Below are 21595 nucleotides of genomic sequence, written 5' to 3'. Positions count from 1 at the left end.
AGAGAGGGGTGGGTCGCAAGGTTTATATCAAAGGACTTGCGAGAGGCGCGACTGGCAGCACGTTGGGAGGGGGGAGAGGGAGGGAGGATGGGGAGAGAGAGGGAGAGGGCGGACCTGAACTCGGTGAGCGGCCGGCTCGGACGGGGCCAACCTTGGGTGGCGTGGAGAGCCTCGGCAGCTCTCGCTTGACAATTCCTCGTGTCCCTGCGATCAACGGAGGAATTTCAGGTTTCCCAGAGGGTGTAATGCCCCGTGCGACAATAACTGGCGGAGTGGTTTCAGAAGCAAGCCGGTAGCCTCCGGTGACCGGTTGTGACCTCTGGTGACCTCCCGATCTGCCGAGCATTTTGAGAACAGGGGGGGGGGTTGGAGTGAGCGGGCGAGCGTGGGTCCAGCTGCGGGAGGCGTGGTGCGCGCGTACTTGTGCTGGGCGCGGGGCTTTAGTCCACAGCGGCGGGGGGGGGGGGGGGCGCCTGGAGGCAGGTGGACCTCGATTGGTGGGAATGTGGGCATTGTGACGTCAGCAGCTCAAGCGCTGATTATATATTTTTTTTAAGTGGTTTTTGTGCAATTATATTCAAAATCTGGGGAAATAATTGACCAAGGAGTGGATTTCTGAACATAAGATAAATCCCTACCGAAATTGTAAAAATCTCTGCGTTTTTGCGTCAGATTTTCGAGGAAATACGTTTCAAAGGCAAAATGCCGTATACACACACACACACACACACACAGATATATATGATAGATGTGCTGAAGCGAGCTGGATGACGTCATAATGCCTCTGTTCCTCGCGGCAAGCTGCGCATAATTTTCAACATGCAGCCCCACTGCTTTCCACGAGCTGCAAGTTACGTGGCCCAGCCTTCCCCCCCCCCCCCCAGGGCTCTGCATGAAGCCGCGAAACACGTCTGCAAAGTCGTGCTGCGCGCTCCGTTGGGCTCCTTGAAGTTCTACACAATGGTGGCGGGCACGGACAAGCGCAGTGGAAAAGTGGCCTTGGCTGACCTCCGCTGCTTTTGACATTCCTCATATTGCTCCAGGCCTCGCTCGGGCCCGGCACCTGGTGGGCATGCTGCCGCCGCCCCGCTCCCCTCCTCTCTCTCTTCCCCCCCTCCTCTCTCTCTCTCTCTTCACCCTCCTCTCTCTCTCTCTCTCTCTCTCTCCCCCCTCTCTCCCCCCTCCTCTCTCTCCCCCTCTTCTCTCTCCCCCTCCTCTCTCTCCTCCTCCTTGCTTTTCTCGCTCTCTCCGCTTCCCGGCATCCTCTCGTCCCCCCTTTCTCTCTGTCTCTCGCCCCCCCCCATCCCTCCCATCCCCTCCTCTCTCCCGCCCCGACTCCTAGGCCCCCCTTCCCTTCTCTCCCCTCCCTCCCCCTCCTCACTCTCCTCCGCACTCTCACCCCTCTTCCTCTCCCTCCCCTAAACCCCCTCCCCTCACCCCTCCACCTCCTCTCCCCATCCGCTCCCCTCCCCCCCTCTCCCCATCCGCTACTTGCCCTCCCCTCCCCCTCCCCCTCCCTCTCTGCCCCACCCTCTCCCCTCCCCCTCCCGCCCCCCCCCCCGTGTGTGTGGGGATGGTTAGTGTGTGTGTGGCGCCGCAGCCCTCCCCCCGCAACCGCGCGTTGAGGGGACGGGATCCAACGGATCCCCCTTGGTCTAGTTTAATAATAAACACTTCAGTCTTTGCAAATTTCTTGTTTCTCTCTCCTCTCCCTCTCTCCCCCTCCTAACTCTTTCTCTCCCCTCATCTCTCTCTCTCCCCCTCCTCCTCTCCCTCCCCTAAATCCCCTCCCCTCACCTCCTCTCCCCCTCCCCTCCCTTCCCCTCCCCTCCCTTCCCCTCCACCTCTCCCCATCCCCTACCCCCCCCCCCTCCCTTCCCTCCTCCCTTCCCCCCTCTGCCCCACCCCCTCCACCTTCTCCCCTCCCCCTCCCTTTATCCCTCCCCCCACTTGTGAAACCTATAGACTCTGGTGGTTTAATATATGAAGGGGGTAACTGGTACTGTAACTCCTTGGATTGTTGACAGTGAGGAAGTAAGTGATGGCAATGTGATTGAATGTCAAGGATAATTGTCTTGTTATGTTGTCCACCAATTGTGTAGCATGTGTGTTCCTTGTCATTTATAAGCCCATGCATGAATATTGTCTGGGGTTGAAGCTTTTTGGCATTGACTGCTTTATTTACCCATTTATAGGGTGGAACATGTGAAATCATTAGTGAATGTTACCACTTCTGACATGCTTGGAAGGAAGACAGAGAAGGCAATTCTTTTAATTGAAACATGCGTTCAAGAACTCTTGCAGCGATGTCCAGGGATGGGATTTTTGACATCCAACAACTGCATCCATTTTCCCCTTTTACGTGACATAGCTCCCGTTCTTTCTCTCCGCCCATAGATTATTTATTCACTAGAGTTCCTTGATGCCATACTTGCTTCGTTGATCAAGGGTCAAGGGTGGTCAATCCTTGCATCTGAAATTCAGCTCTTTGGTTTCTGTGTGGGTCAGGGCTACAATGATAATGGCAACTGAGGGATGCAAGTAAAAAACAATTTGAGCATTATTAAGTTGATTATTAAGTAAGTGCTGCTTGGTAGCAATGTTAATGATACCTGGCATCACTTTGGGAATAGACGAGATGGTAATTAGCTACATTGGATTTACTTTGTATTTTATGGAACAGAGCATCCCTGAGCAATTTCCCAACTTATCATGGTGGTGCCCATGTTGCCGCTACAATGACCTGAAATATGGTGCATTCCGGAGCATATCTTCTCTATTACAGTCAGGATATTGTCTGGTCTTAAGGCTTTGAAATCACTGTAAAAAAGCCAAGATGAAACACCCACTTGGCACTTCTTCTCGTTGATGATTGCAAAATCTTCATTCTTATCTATTATTCTTATGCTGGACCTCATCATTCAAGATGGGGTATTCATGAAAAAACAAGATTCTTCCAATGATTTTTTGAGTTTTATTGCATCGCCACTTGGCATTTGTGCAATTACAGTATTAATAAGATCTTTCATTAACTTTTCTATTCATCAGTGACGCTATATTTTGTATCGATGATATCTAAGTATCATTTAGAATGGTTGCTGTTGACAGCAGATGTATCATTTTCTTTTTTAAATTTACACATATCAATTCCAGTTAGGTAATTCATTCGGCATTCTGTTTCATAATGGGGAAGGACGCATCCATTGTTTGGATTTTCCTCTGGCCAAGATCAGGAACAAGATAACATGCTTCAGTAATTTTTGATGATCCCATTTCAGTTTTAGATGCTGACCATCCTTCATAAATAATATATGGAAGCTAACCGAATTAGCAATGTCAAACTTTGAAATATTGACAATGATCAACATTGTAAACATATAAAATGAATGAAAGGATTTCCCTTACACTGCCTCTGATATCTCAACAGATGATCTTTCGCATCTCTTCACAGTCGGGCTCAGATTAGGTAGACAGACTGCACAACATATGAGAATAACTGCATTGGTCCACATGTCTGAACTGAGAAGAGTTGTATACCTTCAGCTTCTCAATCTGATGTGTGATCCAAATTTATGTATCCAGTATTTTCACATTTCCCTCTTTGGACTGAATTATGCCGGCCACTGACAGAAATCGCAATGGGGATTTCTGGAATACAACTGTGCCCTGGTACATAAATTCTGGACTAATGGGGGCATCTGCACAAATCTGAACTGAACCCTGCCAGATGCTGGTACACCTGCCAATCCATGTGGAATGAATCAGAGCAATCAAAATATGCTGGGATTCCCCAACATTTTGCTAGGAACTTCACCTTTGTCAGGGCTGGCATAAGATTATAATCTTTATTTACTTGAATCAGGAATCCTGATCTGTATGTTCAGAGGAAAAGACAAGTTCAGTAATTCATGTTTTCAATGTTTTTATTTCTTGGAAATTTGCTCTTCTTTAATGTTATTGAATACAACAGAGGCCTGAAAAGCTCCGACTGTAGGCAGGACTTTTAAACTTGCCTTTTGTCAAAGAGTATCAAGACAGTGCGGTACTCTGGGATACATGCTCTTGTCTCTGCATCAGGTCCAGCTGGGAGCACATTGTCTTTAGTTAGTTAACCTATCAAAATCAGATTTCAAACTGACCTTGCTTCAATTGCCCTTTGACAAAGTGTTACGAATGTTTATTCTTTTCTGCATGGAGAAATGTTTACTAATTTCAGCTCTGTAAGAATGTCAACTAATTCTGTAAATGTGCCCGCTAAATCCATATTGAACCGCAGTGGCTATAGTAATAGCGAAGGTAGACACAAAATGCTGGAGTAACTCAGCAAGACAGACAGCATCTCTGGGGAGAAGGAATGGGTGGCGTTTTGAATCGAGACCCTTCTTCAGACTGATGCCAGGGGAGTGGGCGGGACAGAGATAGAATATAGTCGGAGACAGTAAGACTGGTGAGAGAACCGGGAAGGGGAAGGGCTATTTGAAGTTAGAGAAGTCAATGTTCATAACGCTGCGGTGTAAGCTATCCAAGCGAAATATGAGGTGCTGTTCCTCCAATTTGCGCTGGGCTTCACTCTGACAATGGAGGAGGCCCAGGACAGAAAGGTCAGATTGGGAGGGGGAGTTAAAATGCTGAGCAACCGGGAGATCGGGTAGGTTAAGGCGGACTCAGCAGAGGTGTTCAGCGAAACGATTGCCGAGCCTGCGCTTGGTCTCGCCGATGTACAGAAGGTGACACCTGGAACAGCGGAAACAGTAGATGAGGTTGGAGGAGGTGCAAGTGAACCTCTGCCTCAGCTGAAAAGACTTTCAGGGTCCTTGGATGGTGTCGAGGGGGGAGGTAAAGGGACAGGTGTTGCATCTCCTGCGGTTGCAGGGGAAAGTACCTGGGGAGGGGATGGTCTGGGGGGAAGGGACGAGTTGACCAGGGAGTTGCGGAGGGAACGGTCTCTGTGGAAAGCAGAAAGGGGTGGAGAAGGGAAGATGTGGCCAATAATGGGATCACGTTCGAGGTGGTGAAAATGTTGGAGGATTATATGCTGTATGCGACGACTGATGGGGTGGAAGGTGAGGATAAGGGGAACTCTGTCCTTGTTGTGAATGGTGGGAGGGGGAGCAAGAGCGGAGCTGCGGGATATCAAGGAGACCCCAGTGAGAACCTCCTCTATAATGGAAGAGGGGAACCCCCGTTTCCTAAAGAATGAGGACAACTCCGATGGTCTGATATGGAAAACCTCATCCCGGGCGCTGATGCGGTGTAGACGGAGGAATTGGGAGTAGGGGATAAAGCCTTTACAGGAAGCAGGGTGGGAAGAAGTGTAGTCGAGATAGTTATGGGAGATAGCGATCTTTGTTCCAAAGAATATTTTACAGGCTCTCCCCAGTTTCTGAATGTCTGACTGGTGTACAGCCCATGTATGTGAACGAGCAATTAGGAGACGGGCAGTTTGGATTTGTCAGCTGCTGTGGTGCTGCAGGCATATTCTGCTGTGTGGGATCTGAGTTTGCAGCCACATTTCCAATTTGCGAACTATTTGGATTACAAACAGTTCACCGGAGCAGAACCCTGCCGTAACCTGGGAATGGCCTGTATAGTGTTGTTACCATACATAGAACAATAAACATATTGAAACGAGAAGAAAAACTCTGCAAAAATAGTGTATAAATCGTTGAGGTTTGATACTATTTTTAATCTCTAATACATTCAATACGATTACCTTGTAAAATGGCCTAAAAATACATTAGAACCAATAAGATAGTACTTTTTTTCTTATTCAGCATAAGTTTTACTTGGTTTGCAAATAATCATTTAGTTTAATTTCAAATAGATGAAGAATACATGTTGCCTAACTGTGTGCTAACATTTAAGTTGTATGAGATTGTTACAATTACAAATAGACAGTAAACTGGGTGGTCCAGGAACGCTGAGACCCTGTACAAGAAGGGACAGAGCCGGCTGTACTTTTTGAGAAGGCTCTGCTCCTTCAAGGTGCTACAGATTTTCTATCAATCGGTGGTAACCAGTGCCATTTTCTTCACTATCGTGCGCTGGGGCAGCAGGGCGAAGGCCGCAGACGCCAGCAGGATTAATCTTGGACAGTACAGCTCACCCTGTCCATGACACACAAGTCAACCTGAGGAGTACCTTCAGCAACAGACTGGTTCCACCAAGATGCAGTGCAGAACGCCACAGGAGATCCTTTCTCCTTGTGGCTCCCTCCAATGCTTACATTTTCATGCCGATGCTTTATGTAGCAGGTATCATTGTGAATCCACCACTGACAAATTGATTTGGCCTAAATCTGAAACAATGTACTGCTGTACCCAAGGGATTCCTACTAATCCTTTGAACGAAACAGCTGAAAAAATAAGAGCTGATATACAAAGATAAATGAATGAAAGCTGATATGTCGTTGATTTTAACATGGTCTGATATTCTTCATCGTTTTCTCATTAGAAATCAAACCATGAGATAAATTTGAAAAAAACTAAAACATTTTAAAAATAAAAATATTTAACAACTTAATTCAAACAATTTAAATTATGTAAAATCTTACTTTTTCCACTGCTGTTCTATAGTCTTCAAATGCGTGAAGGTGATGTGGATGTGCCAGGACTAAACTGACTTAGAATTGGGTGTCAGATTGCCGGAGTAGGGAAATTCTTGCTATAAAACTTTGTTTAGGCTGCATCTGGAGTATTCCATGCAGTTCTGGCCGCAGAAGGATGTGGTTGCTTTGGAAAGAGTGCAAAAGAGGTCTACCAGAAGCTGGATTAGAGCATATTAGCCACGGAGAGGTTATACAAACTTAGATTATTTTTTATAGAACTCTGGAAGTGAAGTGGAGATCTGATAGTATATAAGATGAAGAGAGGCTTAGAGAGGATAGACAGAACCTTTTTTCCAATGTAGAAATATCAAAGACTAGAGGGCATCACTTTATGGTAAGAGGGCCACAATTTAAAGGAGATCTGCAGGGCAAGTTCTAAATACACAAAGAGTGGTGGAGGCAGATACAATAGTGGTGTTAAAGAGGCTTTTGGATACACATATGGATATGGAGGGATAAGGATCATGTGCAGACAGATACAATTATTTTATTTTGGCATTATGGTCGATACAGACACGGTGGGTCAAAAGGTCAGTTCCTGTGCTGTACCGTAGGAAGGAACTGCAGATGCCGGTTTAAATCGACGATAGATACAAAATGCTGGGGTAACTCAGCGGGACAGGCAGCATCTCTGGAGAGAATTCCTTCACACATTCCTTCTCTCCAGAGTTGCTGCCTGTCTCACTGAGTTACTCCAGCATTTTGTGTCTATCTGTACTTTTCTATGTCCTATGCATTGGACATCTTAAAAGAATTGTGCATAAGAGCACTGATTGGAAATAAGCAGCCAGCCAAGGTCAAGACTTTACAGTTCATGCAGGAAGTCACTTGGTGGCACTTTTGTGGAATTCCAGACATCGATCTGCACAGTCCCATAGGATACAGCATTGTTTTATATAGTGGAATGTTTCCAGGAATTGTGGTAGGTTGACCTCTGGTGGTCAAAATGAAAATATACTATGTTTAGAATTTGAAGTGAATTAACCAAACATTGTAGATAATGAAAGATATTTGTGTTCTGTTTCAGCTTCCTCAAGAAAATGATGCTGATTCTTTGAAAAGAAAAGAGAGAGTTTTACGAAGTGACACTGTGGTGACCAATGAACCTTGCAGAAGCTGCTACGTTAGAACCCCTCCACCTGAGGAATTCAATTCTCGAAGATTATATTTTCCTGCTCAACAGAATCAGGTAACATTTATTGTTTCATTTTAGAAAATGTAAATTGAAATACATGGAACTATTTTACAGTGATGAAAATTGGATGCTTTTGTCATAATTTTCCATAATTTGATTATTGGAATATTTGCAATCAGATATTATCAGAAAGTGGGTATTTGCAGAGCTGATGCATGGGGTCCTGTATCTGTGTATTGAAATTTTCTTAAAGCACGTTTTCAGTTTTATTATTTTGATTCATTATGGTGTTTTTCAGAAGTATATTTTAACTTTGTAGTGTCAGCCTTGGTGGCATAAATTTTGCCTTGACCAGTGACTGAGACCTTACCAGCTTAGTCAAAGGAACTTCCAAATGTGTTTCATGATATCTGTGTAATAAGCTGTTTTACACATCTTATTTTTGTTCTCCAACTGGGATAATTCAATCTCATTGTTAGATTTCTAATGAGAAAACCTTTTAAAATCTCTTGCAGATCACATTAAAATCAACTAGACATGTCAGCTTTCAAGATGAAGATGAGGTGGTGAGGATAAATCCTCTAAAAGATGTTTTGATTAGGGGCTATGAAGACTACAGACATCCCATTGTGCGAAAGAATGATTTGGAAACTGAAGCAGACTCATATGTGTGTTTTAAACCTGAATCTAAGAAACATGATTATGTATATCCTTCAGTGCAAGGGATGGAATCTGACTCTGTTAAAGATTCAAAAGGTTCTATTGTATTCAAAGCACAGCCCTCCACTTCACTAAAATCAAAAAAATCAAAACGAAGGAAAGAGGATGGAGAGCGCTCTCGGTGTATATATTGTCGAGATATGTTTAATCATGAGGAGAACCGAAGAGGACAATGTCAGGATGCTCCAGACCCAATCAAGAAGTGCATTTATCAAGTGAGCTGCATGCTGTGTGCTGAGAGTATGCTCTATCACTGCATGTCGGACTCTGAGGGAGATTTCTCTGACCCATGTTCATGTGACACTGGTGATGACAAATTCTGTTTGCGATGGCTGGCACTTATAGCCTTGTCTGTAATTGCACCGTGTATGTGCTGCTATCTCCCTCTGAGAGCCTGTCACCATTGTGGTGAGATTTGTGGATGTTGCGGAGGGAAGCACAAAGCAGCTGGATGATGTGACCAGTTGGAGCCAAGCTGTGCGAATAGTTTCACTCCAGATGACATCAATCCTGGCTCAGGAGGGTTTTTGCCCCTTTGGTATATAAAGCCAGGATCAGTTGCAGAGTTGTGCAAGTTTCCAAGTTTAGAGGAGAAGTGATGTGTTTTAAATGATAATAACATTTCTCAAGGCCACCACATCTAATACTTCGCATGGCACAGCCTAACTCAAGAGATCTTGTGAAGCAGAGAGATATTTAGCTGTTAATAGTGAACACTGTATGTAATTATGCAGAAGGTATTCATTTTGCAGTTTTGTACATTGAATTGGCTATGGGGCCTGGTGTCTCACATGAAGCTTTTAATGCAGAGACTCGCGTTTCAGATTAAAAACACTAGGAACTGGTTGATTTTTATTCAGAAAGATTATTTTAGATTTTGGTTCTAATAAGTATTACTAAGTGCATTTACGGAATCACTTATCCAGCAGCACAGATGAATTTACTGTCTGAATAATTACAAATTATTTAACACATGTAAAGTGTCAAATAACTAAATTTGAGATATGGCTTGTACTTGAAGAAATGTAATCTTTCCGTCCTACATCAAGATTTTGATATGTAATGGACCATAGGTACATCATTTTAATTCATTGTAATGTGCATGCATGCTTATGATTTTGTGTTATTTTGAATATTATTCCACCTTCCCCACAAAAACATAGAATTCCTGATCTTAAGATGATTATGTGAAATTTATTGAAAGTTACGAACATATTTAGATTTCTAGGTAAATGAAAAACACTTCCAGATTTTTGCACAACCAGCAAGTTTTCTGTCAATGGCCCAAGAAATTAAAAGTCTTAATACATTGATGTAACTGGGAATCGTATATGCTATTCAAAATCTAAAAGATTTTAGTCAATTCACACATTTCAGACCTAGCATTATCTCTGCAGGCTACAAAAACTATACGTGTCATTTTGGAAAAATCTTGTTTTAAGTTGTAAATTATGCGTATGTTAGAACATTTAAAAGTAATGATACTAAACTATGCTAATTTCATTTGTTCTGAGATTATAAAGTCAAATGCTTTTACTTTAAAAAAACAACCACTAGATGTTGATTTCCCTGGATAAATTTTGCACACAGACATATCTGCATCTTTAGTGTAGAGTGGTTCCTGTAAAAGTGAATGTGGTTTTGTGCTAATGTGATGAAAAAAATGAATTGACAATGGAGCCATGCAGACTGCAAGGAACTAGGCCTACACAATGAAGACATATTTTGACAATGAATGGATTAAATTCTTGAGTTTAATATGCACATTCATTTTCTCTGAATTTAAAAAAAATCAATGTGTGCATTCTTCACTTTGTGCAGAGCCTATGGTTGTCAAGTAATATGTAGAATAAACATAAATGCTTTAATTAGGGGACATGGGCACATTTCATTTTATATGTTTTTTCTACATTTTTTCATGTCTGAATTTGAAGGGGAAAATCAAGCTTATGTGGTTGTGGTAGGATCATCTTTGGTCAAAGGTTTAATGCTTCTAAATATTATATTTATTCACAAGAAAATTACATTTAAAATTTAGGACAAGGGTAAAGCTGCTTGGCCAAGTTCTAACTTTTAAATATGTAAATAAATAATCCCATTTGTAAAATATTTCACTTTAGAATGCATTTATTTATCAGCTGTGAGTAGATGGAATGAACTGACAGCATTCTGTACATAAGCCAACTTTGAGTATTATTTCACATTGAAAGTAGAGGCTAAAGATATGAGACTGAATTTTAAACAGCTTGTTTCTAGTTTTGTACCTAATAGAATGGCTTCACAAGGAAAATTGTGGTGAGGGGTAGTAATTTCTATTGCAGTTTTGAGTACGTAATTCTTCATTATAGAATTCCATCCATGCTTTGATTTCATTAGTTCTCTGAGCATTAGGGGATTCAAAACAACAATTGAATTGTGCTTAGAGTACTGCTTATACTGTATTTCTACATGCATTTCCATTGTGCACATTTTGAAAAACAATATGTCCATGCTCCATTGAGTGCCCCTTAATTTACCCTGACTTTTTTGAAACAACTGAAAGCTAGCTGAGGAAAAGGGTCTGATTGACATTTCTTTAACTGCAGTTATAACCATCCACATAGGCTTAACTAAAGCTAAGTCTTATCAATTATTGTATCAGAAACTGAAAATGCTGCATGAATAATGTCGACTAGATAGGATTTCTGTCAGAAGTTGTCCAATAATGCAATAACCTGAGAGGAAATTCTTAATGCATGGATTTCTAAATATTCCACAGGTTTCCATATTTCATCCTTTATGTATTTTCACCTGTACATCTCGGCCAGTCTCATTATACCTGGGAATCCCTTACATAATCAATGTTTTGCATTTACTGCTCATCTGGGGTTTGGTCAGAAACCAGTGCGTTCATCTTCTTTTTCGTATTAAATGGATATTAAGAAGTACTTGTATCTGACTAAATCAATTTCATTTTTCCAAATATTGTTTTAGTCATAATTTAAACTGGTCTTTAAATTGAAGGCAGAGCTTGAAAAGTTTTTTACTAGCTGTCTGGAAAAATATAATTTGCCAATTGTTGCACTGCCTTAAACCTTAAGTTCAGTTTCTCACCCTTTCACCTTTCACTCATGTATTGATGTTGCCTTTCTTGTGATTGTGTAAACATTTTTAAAGTACATTTGTGAAAGTGAACTGGTGCACAAATCAAATAGATTTGCACATGCAGACCATTCTATAACTTTCTGCTCTGATCGTGCTTGCTTTTTAATTTAAAATCGGCATGCTTCATTTCACACCTTTTCCGATGTGCAGATGAAATCTGAGTTTGTGACTTTTTAAACAAAGAACCTTTACCAGAAAAAATATTATCATAGTGCAAATCATTTCCTATTTAATTTGGAGTGGAATTTTACCTGTTAAACATTCAATATAATCTTAAAATGCTTTATATTATTTTCTTTTGGGTCCAGAGAAGAGCTGAGTGTGCTAACACTATGGAATACAAGATATGATTATCCCCATAAGAACAACTTGCTGGCTGTTGCAAAGTGTTATTTGTTGTTATAGGTATAGTCTGGCCTAATAACGAGCAGGCACTACTAACTAATATTGTGCATCTAGCCATGTACTGAATTTATATGCAATGTCTGCTTTATAGTTTTAAAGAAAGCCTAAAAGGCATGCTAACAATGCTAATTGACCCCTCTGAGTATGGATGATATTTATTCCACCCTTATCTTTTCAACGTCATTATGTTCTAATTCCAATTTTTTGTAAATGTTTATGCTTTTAAAATGAGAGAAAATCTTAATCTACAGAATGTCTAGTAATTTTTGATTTTTCCCCCCCAGGTTCTGTCTATTATTTGCTTAGTGCCACTTGCTTGATACCCAGCCAACTTCAAAAAAAAAAGTGCCTCGCTGTACATTTAAAAACTCCTAAATGTAACTGATATTGTACTTGGTACATTTCATTTTTAGGTATTTTTAATTTTTGTGTTGAAAAGATATAAAGTATGTGATGTACAATTTAGTTTAACTCCTGCTATGGTGTAATTTCTTACATGTATGAGGGTGTAGCTTCTTAATTTCTCAAATATATATATAATGTAAATATGCATATAAGTTTAACTGATTTTGTTACATCATACACTTGTAATTTGACATATCAAATAACTATCGTAATAAAACAGTAAGTTTTAATTTCTTTAATTCTGTCTACTGTAATATTCTGTAATCCAGAGTGCTAGTCTAAATACCAAGTAGGTAATACAATTTACTGAATGTAATTACTCCAAAGTATATTTAAATCTTTGAGATTGTTTAGTAATAATTAGAGATTAATGATATAAAGACAATAAATTAATGTTAAAATTAGATTAGTTAACAAAGATTGTCTTGCAGATAAATAATTGTAATTTTGTACAGTTGCAAAATAAAAAGCTGAGGGGAAATAGACAATAGGTGCAGGAGTAGGCCATTCAGCTCTTCGAGGTGATCTTGGCTGATCATCCCCAATCAGTACACCGTTCCTGCCTTCTCCCCATATCCCCTAACTCCGTTATTTTTAAGAGCCCTATCTAGCTCTCTCTTGAAAGCATCCAGAGAACCTGCCTCCACCTCCCTCTGAGGCAGAGAATTCCACAGACTCACCACTCTCTGTGAGAAAAAGTGTTTCCTCATCTACGTTCTAAATGGCTTACTCCTTATTCCTAAACTGTGGCCCTGGTTCTGGACTTCCCCAACATTGGGAACATATTTCCTGCCTCTAGCGTGTCCAAACCCTTAACAATCTTATATGTTTCAATGAGATATCCCCTCATCCTTCTAAACTCCAGAGTGTACAAGCCTAGCTGCTCCCATTCTCTCAGCATATGACAGTCCCACCATCCCGGGAATTAACCTTGTAAACCTACGCTGCACTCCCTCAATAGCAAGAATGTCCTTCCTCAAATTAGGGGACCAAAACTGCACACAATACTCCAGGTGTGGTCTCACTAGGGCTCTGTACAACTGCAGAAGGACCTCTTTGCTCCTATATTCGATTCCTCTTGTTATAAAGGCCAACATACCATTCGCTTTCTTCACTGCAAAAGCAACCTGATGAAGTAAAACACACGGTGAAACACTAAAGATGCTGATGTACAAAAATTGAGATATAGGGTCAAACACCAAATTGAGATATAGAGTCATACAGCAAGTATGCTACTTATGGTAATTCCCCAAAAATAAATTGCCAAATGCTTTTCACTTACTACTTGTTCAAATGTAGTTCTATCATGTGTGGAAAAAAATGTGTATTTTTAGGATGACATTTGATTTAGATGAGTCTATGCTATATATTTTTGGTAAAAAGAGCTCAGTAAGGTAGCATTATCTGTATGGGGAGAGTTTTATTGCATGATCGTAGATCTGAATATGCCACAAAAAATACATCTGTTTTGTGCAAACGGCAAATCAAAATTTAATGTCAGGAATCACATGGTACTATTTTCATCTGACAATATTTTCAGTTGGCTACAACAATGTTTTGTTTGCTATCTTTCCCCATGTATTTTGTGCATTATGTATACAGTGCATTCAGAAAGTAATCAGACCCCCTTCACTTTTTCCACATTTTGTTACGTTACAGCCTTATTTTAAAATGGATTAAATTAATTTTTTTATCATTAATCTACACACAATACCCCAGAATGAAGAAGCGAAAACAGGTGTTTAGAATTTTTGCAAAGTAAAAAGAAATAACTGAAAAATCACATTTACATAAGTATTCAGACCCTTTGCCATGACACTCAAAATTGAACTTGGGTTCATCCTGTTTCCATTGATTATCCTTGAGATGTTTCTACAACTTGATTGGAGTCCACCAGTGGTAAATTCAATTGATTGGACGTGATTTGGAAAGGCACACACATATAAGGTCCCACAGTTGACAGTGCATGTCAGAGCAAAACCTAAGCCATGAAGACAAATACATTGTCTGTCAACCTCCAAGACAGGATTGTGTCAAGACACTGATCTGGGGAAGGGTATAAAACAATTTCTGCAGTATTGCAGGTCCCGAAGAGCACAGTGGCCTCTGTCATTCTTAACTGGAAGAACTTTGGAACCACCAGGACTCTTCATAGAGCTAGTCGCCCGACCAAACTGAGCAATCGGGGGAGAAGGGCCTTGGTCGGCGAGGTGACCAAGAAGCCGATGGTCACTCTGACAGAGTTCCTCTGTGGAGATGGGAGAACCTTCCGGAAGGACAACCAAATCTGCAGCACTCCACCAATCAGGCCTTTACAGTAGTGTGGCCAGACCGAAGCCACTCCTCAGTAAAAGGCACATGACAGCCCGCTTGGAGTTTGTCAAAAGGACTCTCAGACCATGTGAAACAAGATTCTCTGGTCTGATGGAACCAAGATTGAACTCTTTGGCCTGAATGCCAAGCGTTGCGTCTGGAGGAAACCCAGCACAGCTCATTATCTGGCCAATACCATACCTACGGTGAAGCATGGTGGTGGCAGCATCATGCTGTGGGGATGTTTTTCAGTGGCAGGAACTGGGAGACTAGTCAGGATCGAGGGAAAGATGAACGGAGCAAAGGATAGAGAGATCCTTGATGAAGACTTGAACCCAGTCAAACATATCTGGAGGGACCTGAAAATACCTGTGCTCCCCATCCAGCCTGACAGAGCTTGAGAGGATCTGCAGAGAAGAATGGGAGAAATTACCCAAATACAGGTGTACCAAGCTTGTAGCATCATACCCAAGAAGACTTGAGGGTGTAATCGCTGCCAGAGGTGCCTCAACAAAGTACTGAGTAAAGGGTCTGAATACTTATGTAAATGTGATTTTATCAGTTATTTTTAATTACATTGCAAAAAAATCTAAATATTCGCTTTTTTATTATGGGGTATTGTGTGTAGATTGATGATTAAAAAACAAAAAAGAATTTAATCCATTTTAGATAAGGTTGTAACAAAATGTGGAAAAAGTGAAGGGGTCTGAATCCTTTCTGAATGCACTATATTATGCCACTAATCACGGTGTTTAGTTTTATTTAGAGGTGCACCATGGAAACAGGCTCTTCAGCACATTGAGTCCACACTGACGATCGATCACACATTCACTTTAGTTCTATGTTATCCCACTTTGACATCCACTCCCTACAAATACTAGCAGCCCACACACCCACGCGTCTTCGGGTTGTGGGAGGAGGAAACCCACACAGTCACATAGAAAATGGGCAAACTCCACACAGACAGCAGCCAAGGTCATGATCAAACCCAGGTCTCTGGTGCTGTGAGGCAACAGCTCCACCAGCTGGGGGTTGCATTTATTAATGCATGTAGAGTCAAGATCATGGAACATCTATACTCTTGCTGTTATGAATGATGGGTTTTTAATATCTTGGACCAGCTTTAACAGTTTATCTTGCTAGCTCTCCAAATCCTTAAGTCAGATCATGTCATGGCATCAGAACTTACCTGATCTTTGTCGGCAATGCTGTGGGATAGTACATCTTTGCCTACTGTCAAAGTTATCATTGGCTATTTTCTAAACATCTCTGATATTCATAGACATTTTACTTCAGTATTTAAGTAATACTTTTAAGCATTTAAATAAATTAATATTTCAAATTAAAAAAATTCCGAATCAAGATGCTTAAAGACAATTAATTGCATGAAATGATGTCTTCTAACTTGCAGGCGAAGAATCCTAATGAAAATCAGTAGGATTTCAGACTGGCACAGAATATAAGGTGTAAATCATCACAAGATCATGGGATTCCATGTGCAGTCCAGCATTTAAGTACAGGGACTAATTCAAACCCCTGAACTCATCTCCAGGAGATATGGAATGAATGCACAAATCCAGGATTTAGTCAGTTTAAATGGCCAGTCTGCAAGATTCAGCCCATCTGTACCGACATGATTATGGTGGTGTGAACCATTTCGGAGCTGTTTACAACTGTCCCCTTTCCAAACTGGATTCATAATATACCTTATTTTACTAGAGCATGTTTTTTCCACATGCTAGTCATGGATATACATATTATACACAGGTATTTTATTGTGCTTCATTGAGGTTGTCATCTTGTGATAGCTGTCATGGTGTTACTGGGATCTTGCAAAATTGCAGTGATACTTTTGACACTCAGCTTACCCTATTCTAGACAACTAAATGGAGTCCAAATGTGGTTGCCATTAAATTTCACTGATCTTTGCTAGCGCTTTTATATTCAAAGTAATAGGACTAGAAATCGTCTTATTTCCCATGTAACAATGATCAACCAATGCCTCACCCACTTTCGTTACAGGTTGTCATTCAGCTCTCAAATATGAACAAAAGCCAAGTACAATTATAGAAGTTCTTTGGGTAGAGATTTTGTGTCAGGTTTTAGAATGTTACTTACTGTATTTATCCGCTCGCCCGGAAATAGCTATTTTTGAATAAGTGAGTTCGGTATTCCGACTGCGCATGCCCAGGTCATTGGTCATTCACGGTAAACAGCTGAGCTGCTGCGTGTATACAGACCTGCATTTCATCCGTAGTCAGGATCGAACCTGGGTCTCCGACGCTGCAAGCGCTGTTGAATTGCCACTGGAGTTAGATAATGTAGAACAAGTGTGAACGGGTGATCTCACTACCGTCCCCGTCCCCTCCCCAGTGTCCCATCCCTGTCCGGGGGCTGCCGAAGATGTCCGGGGTGACGGAGCACTGGCCCGGAGCAGTGGCGGCCCCAAATTTACACCAAGCACTATCTCCAGCTCAACTCTGCTCCAACTCCCGAGGAACCCATTCCCCGATGGGCCGGGGAATGTCAGATGCACCTCTCACCTTATCCAGTGGTTGTCAGTTAACTTCCCCGGTGCCGGTGAAAGCTGAGCACCAGTCAACAACGGGGATACATACAAAATGCTGCAGTAACTCAGTGGGTCAGGCAACATCTCTGGAGAAGGGTCTCGACCTGAAACGTCACCTATTCCTTTTCTCCAATTATGCTGCCTGTCCTGCTGAGTTACTCCAGCATGTTGTGTCTTCCTTTGGTCTAAACCAGCATCTGCAGTTCCTTCCTACAGAGCGACGCCTGTCCCCAGGTAAAGGCGAGGCTGGGGGCAGCGGGACCCGGGGCAAGGACACGGCCGCAGCCTCACCCTCCCCCTCCCCCAGCTTCAGGCCGCTCAGCCCACCCCCCCCCCCCCCCCCGACAGTCCCTGCCTCAAGTACAACTTCATCGCCGACGTGGTGGAGAAAATGGGGCCGACGGTGGTTTACATCGAGATCCTGGGGAGGTGAGGAGGGAGAGTGGGGGTGGAGGGGGGGGGGGAGTGGGGGAGGTAAGGACTGGGAGATAGAGGGAGAGGGATGGGAAGAGAGATGAGGAGAGAGGAATCTTCACTGCTGGTCCCGGACACCCCGTCTCCCCAAGAACTCCCCGGTGCTAGGACAATCCCTCCACCCCCATCCCCCCCGCCCCAGACTGGAGTGAGGGACTGGGGGACATTGCCCGCCTCTGCAACCAACGTCCAAACCCCGGCACTCCCCGCGGAATGTTAAACTAAACACATCTGTGAGCAAAACACAAACCACCCTTCTCTCTCTACCACCTCTCACCGTCTCCCCACTCGCATCTGCCCCTTCTCTGTCGCTGTTACAGCCCGCTCTCCCGCTACCTGGCACCCTCAGTTTGCTTTTTTTTTCACGAATGACCTTTGACAAATCCCATAATTCCTTGCGTTTTTCGGATTTCTGAACTCGCTTATAGAGATCCTCCCTCCCCAGCTTCTGGTATCTTGATTGAAATCCGTTTGTGCACTGTTTGACAGCCTTGCGTGTTAAAGTCTTTATGCAATATTAACGGCTTGAAAAATAAACTTAAAATTACATTAATTTAAATGTACACCATCATTACCAATTTCAATTGGATTTTAGCCTACAGGAAACAACCAAGGAAACTTAAGTTCAAATCTTGAGAGCTATTTATCTCCTTGCAGACGAAAACAAATGTTTGCACTGGCTTCTAACAATATTGTGCAAAGTTGCAGATTAGATTTTGAAGTCATTCGGTTATAGAGAGTCATAGTCATACAATATACAACATGGAAACAGGTCCTTTGACCCAACTCGTCAATGCCGACGAAGATTCCTCAGCTAAGGTAATCCCATTTACCAGAATTTGGCCCATATTTTCTAAATCCTATCCATGTACTGTACCTGTCCAAGTGCTTTTAAATGTTATCATACCTGCCTCAACTACCTCCTCCGGCAGCTTGTTTCATATGCCCAGCACCCTCTAAATGAAAATGTTGACTCTCTGATTCCTATTCAATCTTTCCTCTCTTATCTTAAACCTATGTCTTCTGTTTTTGATTAAGACTCTGTGCCTTCACCCTATCTATTCCCCTCATGGTATTCAATGGGTATTAATAAGTACTTGCATCTGGCTAAATATGAAGAAGGGTCTCGACCCAAAACGTCACTCATTCCTTCTCTCCAGAGATGCTGCCTGTCCCGTTGAGTTACTCTAGCTTTTTGTAGGTAGACAAAACGCTGGAGAAACTAAGCTGGTGAGGCAGCATCGATGGAGCGAAGGAATGGGTGACGTTTGGGATCAAGACCCTTTTTCAGACTGGTGTGAGGGGGAAGAAGAAAGGAAGAGGTGGAGACAGTAGGCTGGGGGAGAGCTGGGAAGAGATGCAGATGAACCTCTGCCTCACCTGGAAAGACTGCTTGGGTCCTTGGATGGAGTCGAGGGGGTAGGTAAAACGACAAGTGTAGCATTTCCAGCGGTTGCTGGAAAGGGAAAGCACCTGGGGAGGGGTTGGTTTGGGTGGGAAGGGGTGAATTGACCAAGAAGTTACGGAGGGAGCGGTCTCTGCGGAAAGCCGAAATGGGAGGAGATGGGAAGATGTGACCAGTGGTGGGATCCTATTGGAGGTGGCAAAAATGTCGGAGGATTATCTGGTGTATATGGCGACTGGTAGGGTGGAAGATGAGGACAAGGTGGACTCTGTCCTTGTTACGAGTGGGGATGGGGAGTGAGAGCGGATCTATGGGATATAGAGGAGACCCTGGGGAGAGTCTCATCTATAGTCGATAAGGGGAACTCCCATTCCCTAAAAAATGAGGACATCTCCAATGCCCTGGTTTGGAACCTCATCGTGGGTGCAAATGCGGCGTAGACGGAAGAATTGGGAGTAGGGGATAGTCCTTACAGGAAGCAGCATGGGAAGAAGTGTAGTCCAGATAGCCATGGGAGTCAGTGGGTTTGTAGTAGAAAAGCTAGTTTGTACTAGCTTTTTGAATCTATTTTTCCAAATATTGATTGTCATAATTTTCACACTGATTTTTAAATTGCAGCTTGAAAAAGTTTCTTTATTAGTTGTATAGAAAATATGATTTAGCAATTGTTGCACTGCCTTAAACCTTAGTTCAGTCTCTCACTCTTTCACTTTTCACTTTTATATTGATGTTGCTCTTCTTGTGATTGTGTAAACATTTTTAAAGTACATTTGTATCTTCCCTTCATGATTTTATGCATCTCTATAAGATATTCCCTCAGCTTCCAAGAAATAGTCCTAGTCTTTATCAGTAAATACAGGTACAGGCCAATAATGCATCCATATGTTAACAGGTAACACCAGTAGTGTGTCCACAAAATTCTTCAAACCCATTTGTCGAATATGTGAACTAATTGCAATCGCCTCACAGATCAGATGTTTAGGCTCTAATTACATCTGACCAGATAAAATGTATCTGACACGTTGTTTGCACGCCTGACACCACACTTGCAAGACAGGCACACTGATCTCCAAGGTCAAGGAGGGGAGGGGAGGGAGGGGGGGGGGGGGGGGGGGAAGGGGTGAATTGAGGCTTGTATGCATGTACACTTTATTATTATAATTCCTTCGCTCCATAGATGCTACCTCACCCGCTGAGTTTCTCCAGCTTTTTTGTCTACCGAACGTTATTATTAAAGTATTTTGTAAAATATATCCATTATTCTAATGGATTCTGAAAGTATTTGCATCATTCCTTTTCCCTGACCTGAGAAGAGGGACTGCAGAAAAACTGAAAGAACAACATAGAAAAATAGGTGCGGGAGTAGGCCTTCGAGCCAGCACCGCCATTCAACATGATTATGGCTGATCATCTAAAATCAGTACCACGTTCCTGCTTTTTCCCCACATGTCCCTTGAATCCTTTTGCCCCAACAGCTACAGTGCCCTCCATAATGTTTGGGACAAAGACCCATCATTTATTTATTTGCCTCTGTGCTCCACAACTTGACATTTGTAAAATAAAAAAACACATGTGGTTAAAGTGCACATTGTCAGATTTTAACATAGGCCATTTTTATACATTTTGGTTTCAGCATGTAGAAATTACAGCTGTGTTTATACATAGTCCCCCCAGTTCAGGGCACCATAATGTTTGGGACACAATAGACAATAAGTGCAGGAGTAGGCCATTAGGCCCTTTGAGCCAGAACCGCCATTCAATGTGATCATGGCTGATCATCCCCAATCAGTACCCCGTTCCTGCCTTCTCCCCACATCCCCTGACTCCGTTATCTTTAAGAGCTCAATCGAGCTCTCTCTTGAAAGTATCTAGATAACCGGCCTCCACCGCCCGCTGAGGCAGAGAATTCCATAGACTCACAACTCTCTGTGAGAAAAAGTGTTTCCTCGTCTCCGTTCTAAATGGCTTACCACTTATTCTTAAACTGTGGCCCCTGGTTCTGGACTCCCCCAACATCGGGAACATGTTTCCTGCACAGCAGTATCATGTAAATGAAAGTAGTCATGTTTAGTATTTTGTTGCATATCCTTTGCATGCAATGACTGCTTGAAGTCTGCTATTTATGGACATCACCAGTTGCTGGGCGGCTTCTCTGATCATGCTCTGCCAAGCCTGTATTGCAGCCAGCTTTAGCTTATGCTTGTTTTTGGGGGCTAGTCCTCTTCAGGTTTCTCTTCAGCATATAAAAGGCATGCTCAATTGGGTTCAGATCGGGTGATTGACTTGGTCACTCAGGAATTGAGCATTTTTTTAGCTTTGAAAAACTTCTTTGTTGCTTTAGCAGTATGTTTGGGTTCATTGGCTTGCTGTAGAATGAACCGCGGCCAATGAGTTTTGAGGCATTTATTTGAAGTTGAG

The 21595-nt window shown here is 42.4% G+C and overlaps 1 protein-coding gene across 2 annotated transcripts in view; it reads left to right on the top strand.

Annotated features, from left to right (window-relative positions):
- Positions 1 to 12655, top strand: part of spred1 (sprouty related EVH1 domain containing 1) — a 99192-nt gene extending 86537 nt beyond the window's left edge. For both annotated transcript variants that reach the window (XM_033026948.1, XM_033026947.1), the window contains exons 5-6: positions 7635 to 7796; positions 8258 to 12655. In XM_033026948.1, coding sequence (XP_032882839.1) covers positions 7635 to 7796; positions 8258 to 8917 — 822 coding nt within the window. In that variant the 3' untranslated portion in view covers positions 8918 to 12655. The remainder of the gene's footprint in view (positions 1 to 7634; positions 7797 to 8257) is intronic.
- Positions 12656 to 21595: the final 8940 nt, after the last annotated feature.

The sequence above is a fragment of the Amblyraja radiata genome, chromosome 9 (genome assembly GCF_010909765.2).
Source record: "Amblyraja radiata isolate CabotCenter1 chromosome 9, sAmbRad1.1.pri, whole genome shotgun sequence".
NCBI classification, from domain to species: domain Eukaryota; kingdom Metazoa; phylum Chordata; class Chondrichthyes; order Rajiformes; family Rajidae; genus Amblyraja; species Amblyraja radiata.
The sequence above is the reverse complement of the archived record's forward strand: the minus strand, read 5'-3'. Positions and strand labels throughout refer to the sequence as shown.